Source organism: Microtus ochrogaster, chromosome 21 (assembly GCF_000317375.1).
Source record: "Microtus ochrogaster isolate Prairie Vole_2 chromosome 21, MicOch1.0, whole genome shotgun sequence".
Taxonomy (NCBI): Eukaryota; Metazoa; Chordata; class Mammalia; order Rodentia; family Cricetidae; genus Microtus; species Microtus ochrogaster.
Genome location: NC_022022.1, coordinates 43,135,435 through 43,154,451, shown reverse-complemented (window position 1 = coordinate 43,154,451; position 19,017 = coordinate 43,135,435). Strand labels below are relative to the sequence as shown.

At 42.1% G+C, this 19,017-nt stretch overlaps 1 protein-coding gene across 2 annotated transcripts in view; it reads left to right on the top strand.

The window, feature by feature from the left end:
• Negr1 (neuronal growth regulator 1) overlaps window positions 1-19,017 on the top strand; it is a 791,857-nt gene that overhangs the window by 667,774 nt on the left and 105,066 nt on the right. Inside the window, exon 7 of one of the 2 annotated variants that reach the window (XM_005357456.3) lies at window positions 9,383-12,974. The exons of the other annotated variant lie outside the window; for it this stretch is intronic. Within the exon in view, the coding sequence (XP_005357513.1) occupies window positions 9,383-9,507 (125 nt within the window). The 3' untranslated portion in view covers window positions 9,508-12,974. Of the gene's footprint in view, window positions 1-9,382; window positions 12,975-19,017 lie in introns of those variants that run through there. 2 annotated transcript variants of the gene reach the window in all.

Here is a 19,017-nt window from a genome sequence, read left to right as displayed (position 1 = left end):
AGACTCACACGCTACCCTCTGGCTCCCACGCAGGCTCACACGCTACCCTCTGGCTCCCACGCAGGCTCACACGCTACCCTCTGGCTCCCACGCAGGCTCACTCGCTACCCTCTGGCTCCCATGCAGGCTCACACACTGTTGGTTTCTTATATATCATCTCAGGACCACCTGCACAGCGGATGGTGTGGCTCACAGTGGCCTGGGCCTTCCTGCTTCAATTAATGATCAAGACATTGTCCCAAAGATGCACTCTAGAGAAAATATGGTCTGGTCAATCCCTCGCTAAGACTCCCCTCTCAAGTGACTGTGTAGAGCTGACAGTTGGAGTTTACTCCAACATATCCCAAGATGAACAACTCTTGAAGGATTTTAAGTCACACAGGCGGGAAACTAGACTCAGTGAAATGAAGAAGAAATATAAAGCCATTCCAGAACTGTGTTGCTAGACTGGTTCTTGCTGTAGTAAACAGGCTCCATTCTTCCGGAGCCTCTGAAGAACCACGTGACTTGATTTCAAACGCCTGCTCCAAGTACCACACACAGCTGGTTGACATGGCAACAGTTAAAGCACTCAGTCAAAGAGATTGAGGCGAGATGAAAATGGTAAAAGCAGACATACAGAGAACAGTTATATTTTTCACCCATACTCACTGTCATCGCTACCAGGGAAGACGAGAAGAAAGGAAAGCAAGGTATAAACTTTACACTGAGGGACAGCCAGAGAGAGAAACCATGAGTGTTGCAACCAGGATGCAAAGCTTCCAGAGAAGGCATTGAGGATCACAGGTACAAGCCTGGCCTGGGTGCCTGAGAGCAAGGCAGTCAGATAGAAGACATCTGGACAGTTCTGAAAGACATTTCTGTGTGACTGCTGTTTTCTCAAACTTCTAGACCTTTCTGCTACACAAGACTGTTTTCCAGAAAGCATATGTCTCTCCGGGAGTTATGGGAGGGCATGGTGGATCCTTCTTGTTTAAATATCGATGATATTTAATATTTAATATTGAAATATTGAGAGCTGCCATTAGCTAAGCACCATGGTACTTAGTTTTCTGGTTTGACTGTCACAACACCAGTGGCCATTTCCTCTACAGTCAGCCAAGAAAGCAGAGAAACGGGATATGCCTGGTCTCTACTCCTTACTCACATATTCCAATGGAATCATAGACAACAGTGAGTCTCCAGTGTTTCTCCTGTGAGCGTTTGCTGTGTGTTTTGGGTATGACAACCATACAGACAACCAAGAAAACAGGACTCTCCTCTTTAGTGTTGATTACCTCCTAAGTCCTGAGCTTTCAACAGTGCTGTCTCCCTTCTGTTGCTTGAGATCTGTGGCAAAACTACATGAGATGCAAAAGTGAAAGCATCTGTTCCCTGTTATAAATGCTTGATATCACCGAGCACTTGATCAGAAGGAAATTAAATAAGGCTCTTGCTTTCCAGAAACACAGGCCTTCTCCTAAAGCAGATGTGAGGGAGTAGAAAGGGCAGGTCATGGATCAGGGAGTGGCTGGGGCAGCAGGCTGATTCCAGTCACCACAGGATGTGACTTGTGGAACGTGCACAGAGGTGGAAACATGGAACCCACTCACCTCCATGTGACCTGAACACAGAGCTGAACCCCCACCAGCCTTGTCCATATGGCTGTAGGGCTGTAGCAGGTGAACTCCTTAGATTTCTGGAACAGTCTAGCCATGTTAGCAAGTGGCAGTGGAGAGGGGTGCAGAAACTTGGCCCAGACAGAGTCTGGCTGTAATGACGTGGAGAGTGTTCTCATGTGTGTCTCCTGTAGAATGGGGTGGTACAGACGGGGGCCAGGCTGAAGAAGTGGATTAAAAGGTTTCAGGTGACCTCAAAGTCCCCACACACCATTTAGCCTGCAGATTTCCTATGCACCATTCAGACCTCAGGTTTCCACACACCGTTTAGACGGTATTAGGACATTTTCAGTAACCAAAACATGCTGAAACTATTGCAAAGTCACTAGGAAAAGCAGAAAACCTATCTTGTGTGTGAAGAAGGGAATCGTTTAAATAAGTCAAAGCCACAGCTCAGGTTGTCACTTGCCCTTCCTGGATTTTGACAAAAAGGTGAAGGATACATTAAAAAGGAAAATACTATCAAAATCAAACCTTATGAAGCTCTTGATCCCAGAACAGGGCATGGTTTGGATTGGAAAGTCCTACCATGAGATGTCAAGAATAAAATATAATAAAGAAGATAGTGTCATCATTAAGACTCCATGTTCAGAACACTATATAATAACCTAAATAATTTCATATCCCAAAAGCCATAAGTATACAGAGAAAGAATCTTTAAAATCCCATAAATTTGAAAAATCCTTTGCCAGTTTGAATTTTCTACCAACTCTTCCCATGAAAGCAGTGAAGACACAGCTCGGTGGCAGAATGGTCGGTGACCTTAAGAACACAGCTGGGCTTCTATTTTCATCTCTGTAAAGTCTTCTTTTGTTTGTTTTTGTTTTTCAGCAAGATTGTGACTTAAAGGCCCCGACTCAAGCCTATATACTGAAGTACTAAAGGCAATTATATTGTCTTTTGTATGTGTACAATAAAGACTGCATTTCAGCCACATATATACACACCGCAAAATAGGCACAGCATAGTTAGAAAAATGTTTGCAAGCCAATCTGAGATGCATAAGGTTGCAAAACTGGACCGTGCCAGTTTCAGAGCCATTTAGGATTATGTGAAGCAGCCTACACCGATAGACACTTCATATGTCTATTATGTAGAGCTAGCTTGTCCACACACATTACTTCACACCAGAGTTAGAATGTCCACATACATTACTACTTCTGGTTCTGGGGAAGCAAACAAAAACCAGCCTAAATGGAGGATGTTGTGAAGAAATTTAAACTCTTGAGAATTTATTTGCTTGTCTAGAATGGATAGAATAAGCAGGACCTGTCTAAGGTTAGTTGATTGTTTTTTAACTCTCTTTATTCCAAATTAAAGGTAACAGTCTGAGAGTTCCCTGCGACTCTGAGTAGATAAAAATATTTATCTACAAATGGACATATTTCTGAATCCGGCAATAATGTAGATTAATTTGTGTTTAAAACCACTGTGTCAGAGAGACTCTTGAGACTGGATGATACCGCAGGAACTTTGGGAGAAGGGGATTCAAGGACAGTGATCTGAAACACAATAGCATAGCCACTGCCAGAAACAAGCTGGGAGGACAATTCTGTGCTCGGGAGGAGAGGATTAGCGAGGAATGAGGTGATTTCCCCCAACCTTCTCCACGTTGTTTCAATGTAGCATACCTAATACAGACAGTCCCATAGGAATCTGCAAGTCTCCCACAGCCCTGGTCATTGACTTTGGGGCTGTGTGGAAGGTTGCGCTGGTCCCCTTTGGAGCTAGGTCAGTAGAGCTCTTTGAAGTTACACCTCCCCGGGTTCTGGCTGTTTTCTCTGTTTTCTGATGCACTGCCCTGTGGATTCCTTCCATCAGAATCTCTGGTCACCATGAGCAGAGTCTTGTCCCTCTTCCACCATGAGCTGAACCCTCCTTCCTTAAGACGTTCTCAGGTTCTGCCATAGAGACACAAAGTGGCTAATACTGAGGCTTTCTGTAGGGAAAATTACCTGCTGACCATGAGGACACTTTGAAAACAAAAATCTAAAGCATTGGGAGCTTCTCCTATGACCCAAGGTGATGTGGGAGTGATTTCTTATTAATAAAGAAACTGCCTAGGCCCCTTGATAGGCCAACCCTTAGGTGGGTGGAGTAAACAGAACAGAAGGCTGGGAGAAAGAAGCTGAGTCAGTGAGTCGCCATGGTTCCCCCACTCCAGGCAGATGCAGGTTAAGATCATTCCTGGTAAGCCGGCTCGTGGGCTACATAGAATAATAGAAATGGGTTAGATCAATATGTAAGAGCTAGCCAATAAGAGGCTGGAACTAATGGGTCAGGCAGTGATTAAAAGAATACAGTTTCCGTGTAATTATTTCGGGTATAAAGCTAGCCGTGCAGGCGGACTGGTGCTGGGGAACCTAATTCAACACCAAGGTCCCTGGTATAAGAAAAATACACCAACCCAAACTTGTCAACCCAATTCCTTCTACACAGGAGGAGAATGTTGGGAATCAGTGGCCATGTATCTCTTTCTTGCATTATCTTGTTAGACAGCACAAGAACACTCTGTGGTAAATTAGAACTTGTAAATTAGGCTATACTCTGCCAGACTGAAAGTTGTTTACAAAGTGGTACATCGTATGTGAGTCTTTGCATGCCCAAGCACAGGATGTAGTATACAATGTTGTGGTGTTGGATGAAACCCGTCCTGGAAATGCAGACATGTTTAGCTCCACCTCACAGCCACTATACTACAATGGTAGAATTCCCTAACACCAATGTCCAGAATGCTGTAGGAATTCCTACTGCCAGTAGCCTTTAAGTTACATACCTACTTGGGCGTGGCCTCTTATTCTATTTATGCCGATGTAAAGCACACGTCCAGCCTCTTTTCTGGCTGTGGGATTCGGTTGCTGTTCTCCGTCCCAGCAGAGGATTGTGACTTGTGAGTCTACCCCTAAATAAATATTATTCTCAGTTCTGGGCTAGTATGGGATTTCTTTTAAGCCTCCTTTTTCACTAGAAGGTCCCAGAGGTTCCACGGTGCAAGACGTACATTGTTGGTTTAGGAGGTCAAGGTGCCACAACTATCAGGTGGAATGTGAGAAGCCTCGTTCAGCTGGTCGTGTGGTGCGCAGCTGTAATCACAACCTCCAGCTATCCCTGCACTCGCCAGTGGCGTAAGGTGTGAACATGGGTTAGGACAGGAGAATGATATCTTCTGAGTAAGTGCTACACTGTGTGGTGAGGCAGAATCATGCTCTCAGGATGACGTACCCAATGGAGTCTGGTTTTTCTGTGTCTAATGGATGCTCTACTTTGGGCCCCCATTCATCATTCTCCTTTGTATGAGACCTAACCGGGTGTAAATCATTCGGTTCCTACTAAGGTGTAACTTCCTCCGGAATACTTAAGTGGAGGCCAGTTTTGTCTTGCAGAAGCAGAATTCATGTGACTTAAGTAATCCTAAGGTTGCCACATGAATCTTAAACATCTACTCAAAGCTGGCTCCGTAAGTTAAGAAAATTGCCTGGGCGAGTAAATTAGTATTCAACCAAAACTAAATATTTTTCACTTGCATTTGCTCTTTTCTAGTAGTAAAAACTGTAGCAATACAAGAGAAAAACCACTAAGGCTGAAAATAAAACAAAGTAGCTAAAGTGATTGTTTATGACCATTTGAGTCAGATATGCTGTGGAGTGAGCTAGAACCTAGGACCACACCAGAGGAAAGACACCAAGTTCACACACCATGCAAGCTGGGCACTTCTCTCCCTGCCTGAGAGTGGCCATACTAGAGTGGCTCTCTGAAAACCCCATGTGCTGGAATCTAGAGCAGAATGTGCCCCACCTGCAGTGTGGGGAGGTGAGCCAGGCGAATGGGCATGTTTTAAAATAAAATCCAAAGAACCCAAGAAAACAAACTCCAAGAGTTACTAATTTTTGTACGATAGAATAAAGATGATATTTTTTTTTAACGGTGTTTTAACACATGTAGGGTAGCAATGAAGTGCAATGTTCCTGCTCGGTGGCAGGGTACGAGCTGAGCAGAAAGTCTGATGGGGACAGGAGGCGGCGTTTGGTATTTGATGATGAGAAGGACATAAGGGTGCAGGCTTAATGCTGCAGCCTGTGCACACTGCAAGAGGTGATAAGACAGCCCATGGCTTCATAAAAAAATGGCTTGAGTGACAGGCACTCAGTGTGTGTCTGAGCCAGATGTAACCAGAGAAAAGAGGCCTACGGTCCTGATCCTGGACCACAGCTTTGACTTAGACCTAGTAAGGCCCTGTCTGTTTACCATCAAGAAAAAACTCGGAAGAAAGATGTGGAAGTAAAGGAGGTGGAGAAAGAGGAAAGCTTTGGCTTCCCCCAGGAGAATTCCCACTGAGAGTCATGAAGATTTTAAGTCAAAGTATCCTTGAACTCTTTCTTCCTGCAGCAAACCTGCCAACCCTAGTCATAAAATCATGATTTTTAACAGATGGCCCCTCACATGGCTGCTCACATAAATAAGAGCCCTTCCCACAGTCCAGCTCAGCCTCTGATAATTTGGCCTCTCTCCTTAGTAAGCTGCAGCATCCTTCATTAAACCAGAAGCACCCTAGGTGATCCAACAGAATCCAGGTCAGTGCCAACCTTCTGTGACCCACTCACTGTCTTTTGCAGTGGTGCAGGTCTCCTCTTGTGTGATTGACTAGGTGGTCTGCTAGGAGACCTGCACAGGTCTATGTAAGACTAAGCCTGAGTGTCCCCTCGAATGCATCTCGTATGCCTCTGCACTCATTATTAATAAAATAAAGTATGTTCTATGCAGATGTATTAAGATTAATGAGTAATGGCAGTAAGCTTGATTTTTTTATATGTGTATGTGTGCAGTGTGTGTGTGCCGTGTGTGTATGTGCACTCACATTCCACATAACAAATGTGGAGGTCAGAAGACAATTTACAGGAGTCTGTTCCCTACTTCTGTCATGTGGGTCTCAGAGTCTGAACTTGGGTCATCAGCCTTGGCAGCGAGAACTTTTACCCTCTGAGCCACCTCACCAGTGCCAGAACAAGCACTGTTTCTTGAAGGAGAGAATTGAGTCTACATATCTTTGTCTGCATTTGCTTTTGTGCACGTCAATTCTAGCATGAGAGAGAGGGAAAGAGATTTGGGGCTTGATCTAAGGCGACATTTGAGGTTTGAATGGCAACATCATCATGAACAGTTAGGAATGATGCCTCAAAGTCCTTGGCTAACTGCCCTCCATTTTTGCCTTTTTGGTTGTAGCTATTCTGCAGACAAGGAGACAGCCAGCCTCTGGTTTATTCTAGAGAGAAACATGCTATTTCTTTTTTTTTTTTTTGGTTTTTTTTGAGACAGGGTTTCTCTGTGGCTTTGGAGCCTGTCCTGGATCTAGCTCTGTAGACCAGGCTGGTCTCGAACTCACAGAGATCCGCCTGCCTCTGCCTCCCGAGTGCTGGGATTAAAGGCATGTGCCACCATCACCCGGCGAAACATGCTATTTCATTCATGAGTAAAGTAAAAAGTGCATTGCTATGTGCCATGAAGGGTGTGTAAAAGAATGTTGTTTTAATTGTAAACTAGTCAATTTGATTTAAAAATGCATGTCATGTTTAAGAAAAAAAAGGTGATATAAGCTAAACAAGAAACGGGGCATTAGGAAGAAAGATGGCATCGCAGATAGATACCAAATGTACATAGGAGTTCATAGAACTAACTAATCCCAGGACTGTGGCTATAACCCTCTACCATTATATCCCAGACATTTAATATTTTCTTTGGTGCCTGATTCAATTAAAACATACTGAATTAATGAAGGGAAGAACATCCAGTTATGATCTGGGACATAAACACATATCCTGATTCAGAAGAGAGCAAACATTGTAAGGTCGAAGTGCACATTGAAACCGCACAGTGAGCATTTCTTGGGCATCTGTTATGTGCCCAGATTCTTTTATAAATGAAATATGAATAATACTAGAAATAAATATACAAGCAAATATTTTCAATGAAGAATGATAGTGGGCCCATAGAGGATGTTATTTGATGCTGCACAGAAAGGCTAGTCAAATGTTAGACAAGAACACTTGGATATGCGAGTTAACAAACAGACCTTCTGAGCATCATTCACACTCTGCGGATCCTTCCTTAATATGTAACGACAACAAAAACCTCACAAGTAGGCTAACAATTAAGTACTGATACTTTAAGATTCTCTTCTAGATCTTCATCAAGAGAAAATAAGGATTTCCATGACTTTTATGTTAGCTATCTTAAGTATCACACACGGAAAAGCTCTGTTAGCAGCACACTTGGGTTCCTCCTCTTTTCATTAAAAACACCTGCTTGGAATAGATGTGATTAACTCAGTAGTTGCTTTGGCCTCATGTTCTCTGCTTACACCTCCAGCACTCGGTCCCTAAGAACCAACGCTCTCCACATTGCCCTCCCCCTGTGGGAGCCAGTGTCTCCCTCAGCCACTATAATTTCTTAGAAGTATAAGAACATAATTGTTCCCATTCCATGGCAACCTAGACCTTTATGAAGATTTCATCCAAACTGTGCTGCTGGCAATCCAAACTGAGAGCCATGAAGACTGCTCCTGGGGTTGAGATGTAGACTTAGGGATGAAGTGTAGACAATCTTTATTACAGAATTCAACTTCAACAAGAACGTAGGACTTTGTAATGCTGCTTTCATTATCAGAAGGCAGTTAGAAGCAAACTGGCAGACACTTTCTCCTATTATATGGTGATGAACAAGAATTAGTCCCAAGCCAGTCCAAGCACTTATGAAGCCGTTTCAAGAAGAGCATGATCCACACAGCCAACAACAACATCCTTCCTGGGAGCTGCAGTGGACCTGCTTGGCAGACAACAGTTATGCCCTAAGCCTGGTGGCTCTTCGGGGCTTGTGTGTCACGCTGTGCTTCCTAATATACCCATGCAACCTATCCATTTCTAATGTGTGCACTCAGTTGTGCTGAGATGTGTCATCATGGGCCCTGTTACCTTGCCTGGAGCTGCATTTCCAAACCCACCTCCTTCAGGCCTTGAACTTCATGGCCCAGCAAGACTTACCTACGTCGAGACTCCAGCTTCTTGTCATAGTCTCTTTCTTCATGGTGTTAGGATGTTACTTACTACATCCAAAGAGCAGTTCCCTTTGATAAAGCTTTTAAAAAGCAACTCTCCTTGCCCACACAGCTTCATAAGATACTTCAAAGTCTATCAGTAGACTCTGCATTTGCAATCCTAATATTGCATGGTATTGTAATAATATTTACAGTTTTTAAGTGTCTTTATGTGCACACCCATGTAAAACAAAGTCTTTGGAAAGGAGAATCTGTTCTGTTTGTTTGCTTGTTTTTGTTTTTCTAGCATTTAATGGTAGCATTTGGCTGATGGATGAATGCCTCTTGAGATAAATGCATAAGTGAACATCGCCCATAAATACAAATACAGTACATGTACGAGGAGCAAGAGTGTCAATTAGCTTTGGTTGGGTCCAGCAGCGTTCTGGTCCAGTGTGATGTGCTTCATCTCCGGTTTACACCAGTGTGGTGTGTTTCATCTCCATTTCACACCACAGCTCTACCAGGTGGACTATATCATTACTCTTCAGCCCTTGAGAGTAATTCAAATAGGCCCTGTGAGCCTAACCCTTTCTGCCCAGCACCACCCCCAAAACATTCACTGCTTTTTGGCAATGGTCAAGAACACCAGAGGATGAGAGCTATCGTTGACTGAATATTTTCCATTCCTTTCCAGCTCCAAGCACAGCTCAGTATGGAATTACTGGGAGCGCCTGTGACCTCCTCTCCTGCTGGAGCCTTGTGTTGACACTGTCCTCGGTCATCAGTATATCCTACCTAAAGAACGCCGTCCTACAGTGAGTTTAAAGACCCATGAAAGGCTTTTAAGGAGTCTCCGAGAGTGCTGATGCTGGATCCAATCTGGTGCGGTTGGCTGGACGCAGCGTGGGATACAATCGGCTGTCTTTACAAGGGTGACGCCGTCTGTGCAATCGCTGGTTGTGTAAATACTTTCATTCTCCTCTCCTTTTGATTAGACACACGACCTTGTGAAGCACTGCACATTGTCCTTTTTTAAGATGTGAAAGCTCTGAACTTACTTTTAGAGGATATTAATTGTGATTTCATGTTTGTAATCTACAACTTTTCAAAAGCGTTCAGTCGTGGTCTGCCAGGCTTCCGGCTGTAGTTTACATGACAAATATTGCAGTGAACACACGATTCTTTAAGGCCGCAATACAAGGGTTCAGTGCCCAATTTCAATAAGAGTCAACCCACATTTACAAAGATGCATTTTTTTCTTTTTTTGATAAAAAAAATCAAATAATATTGCCTTCAAATCATTTCTTCAAAATATAACACATATCTAGATGTCCCTGCTCGCATGACATCCAGGTTTTGGAAATGAGCCTTGTAATATAACTCGCTGTGCTTCTCCTTCTAAGTTCAGCATGGGTGTGCCTTCACAAAATAATCCTCTCTTTGTCTCTGACAAACACATAACGTTTTCCTAAACCTTGCAATTTGGAAGCAAAAGTAAATTACACAGATAAGCTAAAGCCTGAGAACTTTGCCCACAGCATCTCAGTTTTCTTGATGAAACAGCATAGTTGAAGTTGAGGCAAAACGTTAGGGCCACTGTGGGAAAGTCTAAGCTGTCAAAGGACAGCACAGCCTGTTAAAAAGACCCCTAGTAATGCAACAGTCTCCTGCACCAAGGCAAGCTGATGTCCCAAGACAGCTTCTCCACATGGACCTGCGGTCCTATCACCCACTAATGCGGGGTGGTGAATGCTCAAATCAATCTGGTTTTGACATCAGTAAGTTAGGATGACAGAGACCCTAATTTTCCACCTGATTTTCTGTCATTCGGCTGATAGAAATGCATGTTCTGTTCTTTAAAATTCCAAGATGCATTTTAACACATACTGTACATTTGGTGCAAAACAGATCAGCCCTGAAGAATCTAATTCTTCACCAAAATCTTGGTAGTCATTTCCGTTCAAACAGATGCTAAAACTGAGGATGTAACCATGCCCGCCTGCATCCTGTGAGACACACGTGAGATGTGACCAGATGGACACACCAGAAGGAGGGCATCATGGGGTATGTTAGCCACTGGATGATTGTGAATATTACATTTTTTCTATTTAAAGAACAAAATTACATTTTTGGAGGAAAATGCTGTTAGTCTAACTATTATATTACAGGAATAGGCTCATGGTCTTGCTTTTGACCAAAGAAAGGCCAGAGCCTTGAAAGCCATTTTTCAGATCTGGTGAAGGTGCTAGTTTCAGCACGCCGAAGTTTCTATGGTGACCTTCTGCACACACTGACTATAGACCTACTCTCAAAACCACATGCAAGAAATTTCACAGTGATTATTTTAGATAGTTCATGTTTTGCCCTAGAAGGATGGCTTTAAAATGGTGATTATTTTTTCTAAATAAAATTTAGACCCCAAAAGGCACCATAAATCTGTTTTAGTTAGGAAAATGAATCATAAGTGAGGGGACATAAATACACAGTCTTCCCATGAAATGGCAATAATGTGGCATTCTGCAATTAAATTTAGTAGCTGTAATAAATTCGTGTCATTTCAACTGGTATATTAAAAGTGAGTTTTGAAAAATATGGCGTTTAAATTTCTAGCTGATTTGCTACTAAAAAATGTTCTTTGTGGAATTAGTGAGCAAGCAGCAAATGCTTTCTTTGTATTGCAGCTTTAACGTAGCGCAATCCACAGTAACCTACTTCTTAAGACAGCGGTGCTACCACGGAGTGTTGGCCACCTGCACCACTGTGCGGGGAGACAGAAAGATGGAGAATGCGTATTATACAGTGACCGTTTCCCTAGAGATAAAAATGCCTCCTCTTTGTAAGGTGTGTAGGGTACATGTGAGGTAAACTGAGGTATAAAATACAGATGAACCAAATAACTAGTTCTAAGTGTCGTCATGATTCCGAATTCGTGGAGTCCGGTGTTTTCCCCATAGAGTGTGACAAAGGACAGTCATAGCTCAGTAGCTACATGTATTTGCCTTTATGTTAGAAAAGACTTTCTTGAGTGACATTTTAATAGAGGAGGCATCCACTATGTTTTTCTGTGTTACAGCGGCATAGTCCTTAGGCTCCTGGACAGAGTGAAATCATGAGTATTTATGAGTTCAGTATTGTTCAAATAAGGCTACAGTATTTGCTTTTTGTGTGGATGTATTGCATATAATGTTCAAGTAGGTGGTTTTACATTTACAGGCATCTGAAATGTCTGATTGCTCCATTTTATCAGTCCTGACTGTACAAGATTGTTGCAATTTCAGAACAGCAATTTTACGAAGTTAATTTATCTTTTGATCTATACGGTTTTTTTAGCTGTTTACTTGAGCATTGTGTTTTCCACAATACCCATCTGTGGGATTCCTTTTGTTGCCCCCAAATTTTCAAAGGAAGAAGGAAAGGAAATTGTGATTGAGAAAGAAGAAGGAGGAGAAGAAGAAAAAAATAGTGGGAGATAAGGAACAAAAATGACTGAAGGAAGGGAAGAGACAAGAGGGGGAGCGAGGGGGAGCCAGATTGTTCTGATGATGACGAACCTGTTGGTCTGCCTTCTTGGTTTAACTGAAGATGGCCTAATTTTTTTTCCCCAATGACCGTATTACAAACCTAAGTCTTGTTATGCCCCGAGATCCTGCTGGTCAGAATTCGCTTAGTGATCAATACTGCCCAGGCCAGATTACTGAGTTCTTTGTGCAGACACTGAGATTTGACAGAGAGTATTTCAAATATAAAGTCATTTTGAGGTTCATAACTTGACTGAAAAATTATCTTCTCATAATAGTTATGCTATGTCTAAAAAGTAGACTGGAGAGCAAAGAAGTACCCAGGTAATTCAGGACAAAACTGCACATATATAGACAAGTACCCAAATCTGTGAAGTCTGAACATTCTGAGCAACTGAACTATCAAAATCAATCAATTGATATTGGTCAAATTACTGAATAATTGTTAATTTACCCATTGTGCTTAGCTTTGTAACACAGCTGAAAGTTACCTATTTAATCTTTTCAATAAAAAATTGTGTTTTTTTTGAAATCCAGAAATGATTTAAAAAAGAGGTCAGGTTTCTAACTATTTATTGAAGTGTGTGGGTGTACAGTATTTCAATAGATATGAATATGGATAAATGGTATTGCCTTAAGATCCTCTGAAATGTACTTACTTTAAAGACTGGAAAACACCCTTCCTGTCTTTAGTAAAAATCCATATTTCATAATCTGATGTAAAATATGTTGTACTGTTTCCAATAGGTGAATATAAAGTCAGTTTATCAATTAAAATATGTATTTGACTCATTTTAAACTCTTTTAGTTTTAGAGAAATGAATACATGGTAGCTCAGGCTGCTGCCCCATGGTCTCGCATCTGTCCTGCACTGCATACTAACACAGTATGAGACCTTGGATGCTTTGGCTCTCAAGGGCTCCACACTGGATTTATTATGATTCCCTAAAGGTCTGACAATATGCATGTCATCCATCCAAAAAGCATTTTTGGAGACATATTATTCTATAGACTTTTTACTTGCAGTGGCACAAGTCTCTGGGTAAAGTCTGGGGATAAAATCCAACAGTCGTGCAAACTGACAAGCCAAATGCCTGTAGGAGATCACCTGGTTTCTTAAGAAACGTGAGTATAAGGCAACACCCCTTAGAGCATCTAAATAAAATCTCGTTGCACATTTTGCTTTCTAAACAAAACCTGGTCTATGGATACTACAATATGCAAATGAGGCCATTCCACAAGAGGGACTTAAGCCCTCTTCCCTAAGTCTGCATATCTCTGGTCACAACAAACTAAACTGGAATGTTGGGGCTGGAGAGATGGCCCAGCAGTTAAGAACTTGATCTTATGGAGGACCCAAGTTTGATGACCAGCACCCAAATGGATGTCTCACAGCTGTCTGTCTGTAACTCTAACTTCAAAGGACCTGATACCCTCCTTTACCCTCCTCAGGTACTGAATTTACATGCAGATACCCATACACATGCACACAGACATGTATGTGTGCACACACACACACTAAAATACTCATTAACAAACTACAGATAAATTGGAACTATGTAAAGGGTCAAACAAAACATCAAATCATGGCAAGGATCCCTCTTGGTTTAATAGGCTACTGAGAAATACGTATGTTTATCACTGCGGTTCTGGGAATACATCATCAAACCTTGCCTCCAACAAAAAGTGGGGCACACTAACATGTCTGATTTCCCTCTAATTCATTTTCTCACCCTTTGGATGTTTGTCCCATATTCAATTATGCAAGGGAAACAGAAGCTGCAAGCACCAAGCCAGAGATTACAATGTCAAGAGTGCAGCAGGTCAAAACACCTACGCTTTCTATACTACCCGCACATAGCAGGAAATAAACACTCACTTCAGCTATCGGAATGTGAGGACAGTAAAAGAACGCAATCCCAAGGATAGTTCATCGAAGATGTCCAAGTACCGGACAGACTTCCTTTATCCCTAAGAAGTGTGTGGATGCCTCCCTGCTCACAGGCACTTTCACCAGATGACTCCAGAACGTGTGTAGGAATCCATATACCAAACTGGCAAGCAAACCTGAGGAGTAGGGAAATACAACAGACAGCGTCAATGCCCTCCTCTAGAAGCACCACCCACTCCAAGAACAAGATACCCATCCTCAGCAACAGTCTCTCTGCCCTAACACCCATCTTGTGTTTTATATTGTCAGAACTAAGATCCTCACTTCACAGTAAGAGCTCTGGGGACTCAGTAGTATCATCCTGCATGGTTGGGCACCAGCTCTACTAAAGCCCTAATCACAATTCTCTGCTCCCTCTTCCCATTGGCTGAGAACTTGAGGGAGGTACAGTCTTGCTGATTACATGGTATTAACAGCCCCGGGCAAATCCCCGTGTACACAACCCCCAATCAATCCCAGCCCTGTCGTTCAGTTTACACTTTACCTGGCCTGTGATCCGTATAACTCACAGCCTTATCTAATGTGCTTATGACAGGAGTGAGTAATGAATGCTAATGGATACTTTGGAGTGAAGAGTGTCCAGGTGAATCGTGAACCATGATCTGTAGGAGCAGCTGTTACTGCATATAACAGAGGTTCAACATCTTTTACATAAAACTTGGAAGAATTCAAATGTCGGGAAAGGTTCAGAGACCCCATAAATCGGAGTTGGATGAGTGGTGGTGTTAATAACTAAATTACACAGGCATATTCACAGCAACAACATTTTCCCTAAAGTTATGAGATATAATATTTTAAAGCAGCTGGGCATGGTGGCACATACCTTTATTCCTTTCGCTGGGTAGGCAGAGGCAGGCAGATCTCTCCGAGTTCGAGGCTAGAGTGGTCTACACAGTGAGACTCTGGCTCAAAAAAAAAAACTTATCAAAGCAGTTCAATTAAATAAATTGACAATATTTGAGCTTTGAAAATATAATCTCAGTTTCAGTAACTGACAAGCCAAAATCTAGGTTATTCATCCATCTGACACTCCAAGTCTCTCTATTCTAATCACTCTTTGGTTTGTATATCTTGTAAGCCACCACTTAGTGCTCAGGTCTGGAGCATTTGGAAAGTGGTTGGAAAGGGGTTTAAAAACAAACTACAGGGACTGCATCACTTCATGGGCCTTCTCTGTTTACAAAAAGAAAGGAAGGAAGAAGGAAGAAGGAAGGAAGGAAGGAAGGAAGGAAGGAAGGAAGGAAGGAAGGAAGGAAGGAAGGAGAGGTAAGTTCTTCTAGGGGCACTTGTATGTGAGGACATCTAGCTCTTAATGAAGTAATTATTTTACATCAACAAGAAACATGGAGTAACAGATGAAATAGCATGGCTTCTTGACCCACATTCCAGTGCACTGTTGAGGATATTGCAGGCTTCCTTCACAGGAGCTGAGAGGCTGCTGGCTGACGGGACTGATGATGAGCCCATGTGTTCCAAGTTGGCATGAGCCACAGGAGGACGTGGGGTCCACCCAGGTGCTCCCCTCCTTCCTGTCAAGTGGGTTACTAAAAGCATTAGGGAGTTACTTGGTGGAACTGGTAATTCAATAGCTTCGTTAAAAATTTTGACATTTTTACACTCGAAACATTAACTTAACACTAACCAAGGCCGATCCACACTTCCTGCAGCTCAGAGTTGTGTTTAAACAAGTACAGCAGGTGCAGTGGATTCCTACAAGAATGTGGAGATTTAACTCAGATAGGGAACTTAGAAAATAGTCCTTGAAGATTGTACCAGGGTAACAATAAAAAGCAAAGGTTCCTGGTTCTTCTACCACACCTAGTAGGGCCATAGAAATCCTGTTTGGCTTGCTAAGTAGCTTCATTGATGGAGATAACGGTTGCCTAGAAATCCCACATCTCCCTGTAACACAGTTGACAAATGACCTGGCAAAAATGAGGTCAATAGCACTTTTTAATAGTCCCCTCAAGAAGTGATTAGTAGAAACTTGAAACTGTTTCACGCTGTTTTCCTTTGCAAAATTTACACACAAAAAACTCCCACTGCCCTCAGTGGTCTAGAAGACAAGCTAGCAAGCAGAGCATGTGGCATGTGGAATTCTGGGTAATTTCAGATAGATATAAATAGATGATTGATAGATAGATAGATAGATAGATAGATAGATAGAGATAGATTAAATAGAGAAAACATAGATACATAAATACATAGATAGGTAAATGAATGAATAGAAGAACTCACAACCATGCAAACCACCGCTTCTGTTTCTACTTTTTTTCTCAGACTTTAGCATGAGGAACATCTTGTGACTTAATTAATCAGAAGGCAGCACCTGCTCTCAGTTCTGACATGGAGAAAACACACTTTTCAAAAAAATTGGAATCAACTTTGTTTCTGGAAATATGTCTCTCCTGTTGGTTAGACAACTGGCTTATGCTCGGGATGTCTTCTGTCAAGTGCCTTGAAATGGTGTAAAGAAGGAAGACTGAGATTGTGTTTTTGTTTCATTTTGAATGGGGATTTCTTTTTTTCTGGGAACATATAGATCTAAGTTACAGATGAAGCAGTGTGTGTTTTCTCACAGTTCAATCCTTGCGGTGTGGCAACAGAGCTTTCTAGTTTGCACATAACTAACCCAAGGCCTCCTGTTACTGCTCTGTTGTCAGGATGAACTCATTCCCAGACCAGCAGCATCTCAGAAACACTGCCATGTATTGGAAACTCTTTTAACTGTTAGACTGTGTGGTGGCTATTCTTGGTTGTCAACATGACTACATTTGGAATTAACTCAAACCCTAGCTACTGGATACAGTTGTGAGGGATTTTTTTTCTTCATTGAAAATAGATTCTTTTCTCGTATAATATATCCCAACCATAGTTTCTCCTCCCTCCACTTCTACTAGATTCCACCCACCTCCCCTCTCCCCCAACCCACTCCCACTCCCCACCCCTGGTTTCCCTTAATCCGGATCTTTTGAGATAGGAAGACCTTCTTTTAATATAGTTTTTCTGAGGTGGAAAAACCCACCTTTAATCTGGACCACACCTTCTGCTGGCAGCCTGTCTGTAGGACATAGAAGAAGGAAGCTTGTTCTCTGCCTGCTTGCTCTGGCTCTCACCAGAAACTCCAATCCTTCATTGGCATTAGAGCCTGAAATCCCATTAAGCCATCTAGCATTGTGGACCTAACAAGTATGGATACTTGGACTTTCTGTTGGTAAGTCATTGTTGAACTAGCTGGATCACAGCCAGTAAGACACTCTAATAAATCCCCCTTTAGACAGACAGACCAACAGACAGACAGATAGATTAATCCTATCAGTTCTGTTCCTCTAGAAAACCCTTACCAACACAGGCTGAAAACTGACTTAATTTCTCTCCGACACTTGGAATGTTCTTGTGGCAATCATTCATTCACTCAAAGATAATCAAGGATGATTTAGTGGCCTGGCAGATCCAGCTGTAAACACGGAGACAAAAGCAGCAGCTTCTCTCATTTAAGTCCACCTTAAGACCAAGGAGTGAAGAGTGACAGGCTGAAGAGGGCGGGAAGACAGAGGACGTGAGGATGGGACTTGGGAAGGGATGGAGACAGAGGAAGGGGAAGAGGGAAGGGAGGAGGAAATAGAGGAACGAGGGGTGTGTAAGTGGCGTGCCTCTGTGTGAGTGAAGGCAATGGCTTCTCTTTGCAAAGTGGCTTCAGTTTCCATGTTTACAGTCAGTAAACATGGTGACGCCGTTCTTTTATGTCATGTCACTCCTTGACTCCTTAAAAGTTTGCTAATTCATCTGAAATTAGATCTTGGCCAGTCAGTCGTCCTACCTCCTTCTAAAGGACATACGGACACAGTTCATTGTGTCACAAGAGATAGTGAAAAAGAGCAAACTTCCATTTCTCTATGACTTTGGCGAGCTTTAGAGATGGAGATAGTAGCCCTTTCTTGCTAGAAGATATGCACACACATTTCCAAACACGTCCACCTGTGTTACTGTTTATCTATTCATAACTTATCCCCAAGATCACATGGATGTGCAGTAGATAGAACACAGAAAGCCATTCCATATTTGCTTCTCCATCATTTAGTAACAATTTCCTAAACCATAATTGGAGAAAAAAGATTCAATAATGCCTATAGGCTTAGTGCTTTCTATATACAAATTCTTTGCACTTCAAATAAATATATTGAGCACCTCATCCTAATGTTACATTTTATGTGATGTAAACTTGAAAAAACTGATAGAAATTATAAAGTTAACATCTTATAAAGACATATTTTAATTGCAAAAATATTTAAATAGTTAACTACCAGGTAGATAGATAGATGATAGATAGATAGATAGATAGATAGATAGATAGATAGATAGATAGATGATAGATAGATAGATAGATAGACAGACAGAATGAGCATAGTGTTAGGTGCGTGCGTGTATGTGCGTGCGTGCACGTATGCATGTATGTCTCTTTTGTCTGCATGTATCTGTGTATCACATATGTTTGTTCACCACCATGTGGCTGGGAACTGAAACCTGTGGTCTTCTGTAAGAGTTGCCAATGCTTTTAACCAAGAAGTCATCCCCGAGGCCCTGAAAAGGCCTTTCTCTGGAGCAGTTTGGCTTTGAGGTCAGAAAGGGTTCTATAAGCTTAATAACTTATTTTTATTAGAGAAGAAAACTTTCAACTTTCAAATTCACAAAGAAAAAAATCACTTTAGAAAAGTATCTTTGGGGGCCTGGTGAAATGGCTCAGAGGTTAAGAGCACTGACTGTTCTTCCAGAGTACCCGGGTTCAACTCCCACCCACACAGCAGCAAGCAACTGTCTGTAATTCCAAGATCTGACATGCTCACACAGACATATATATAT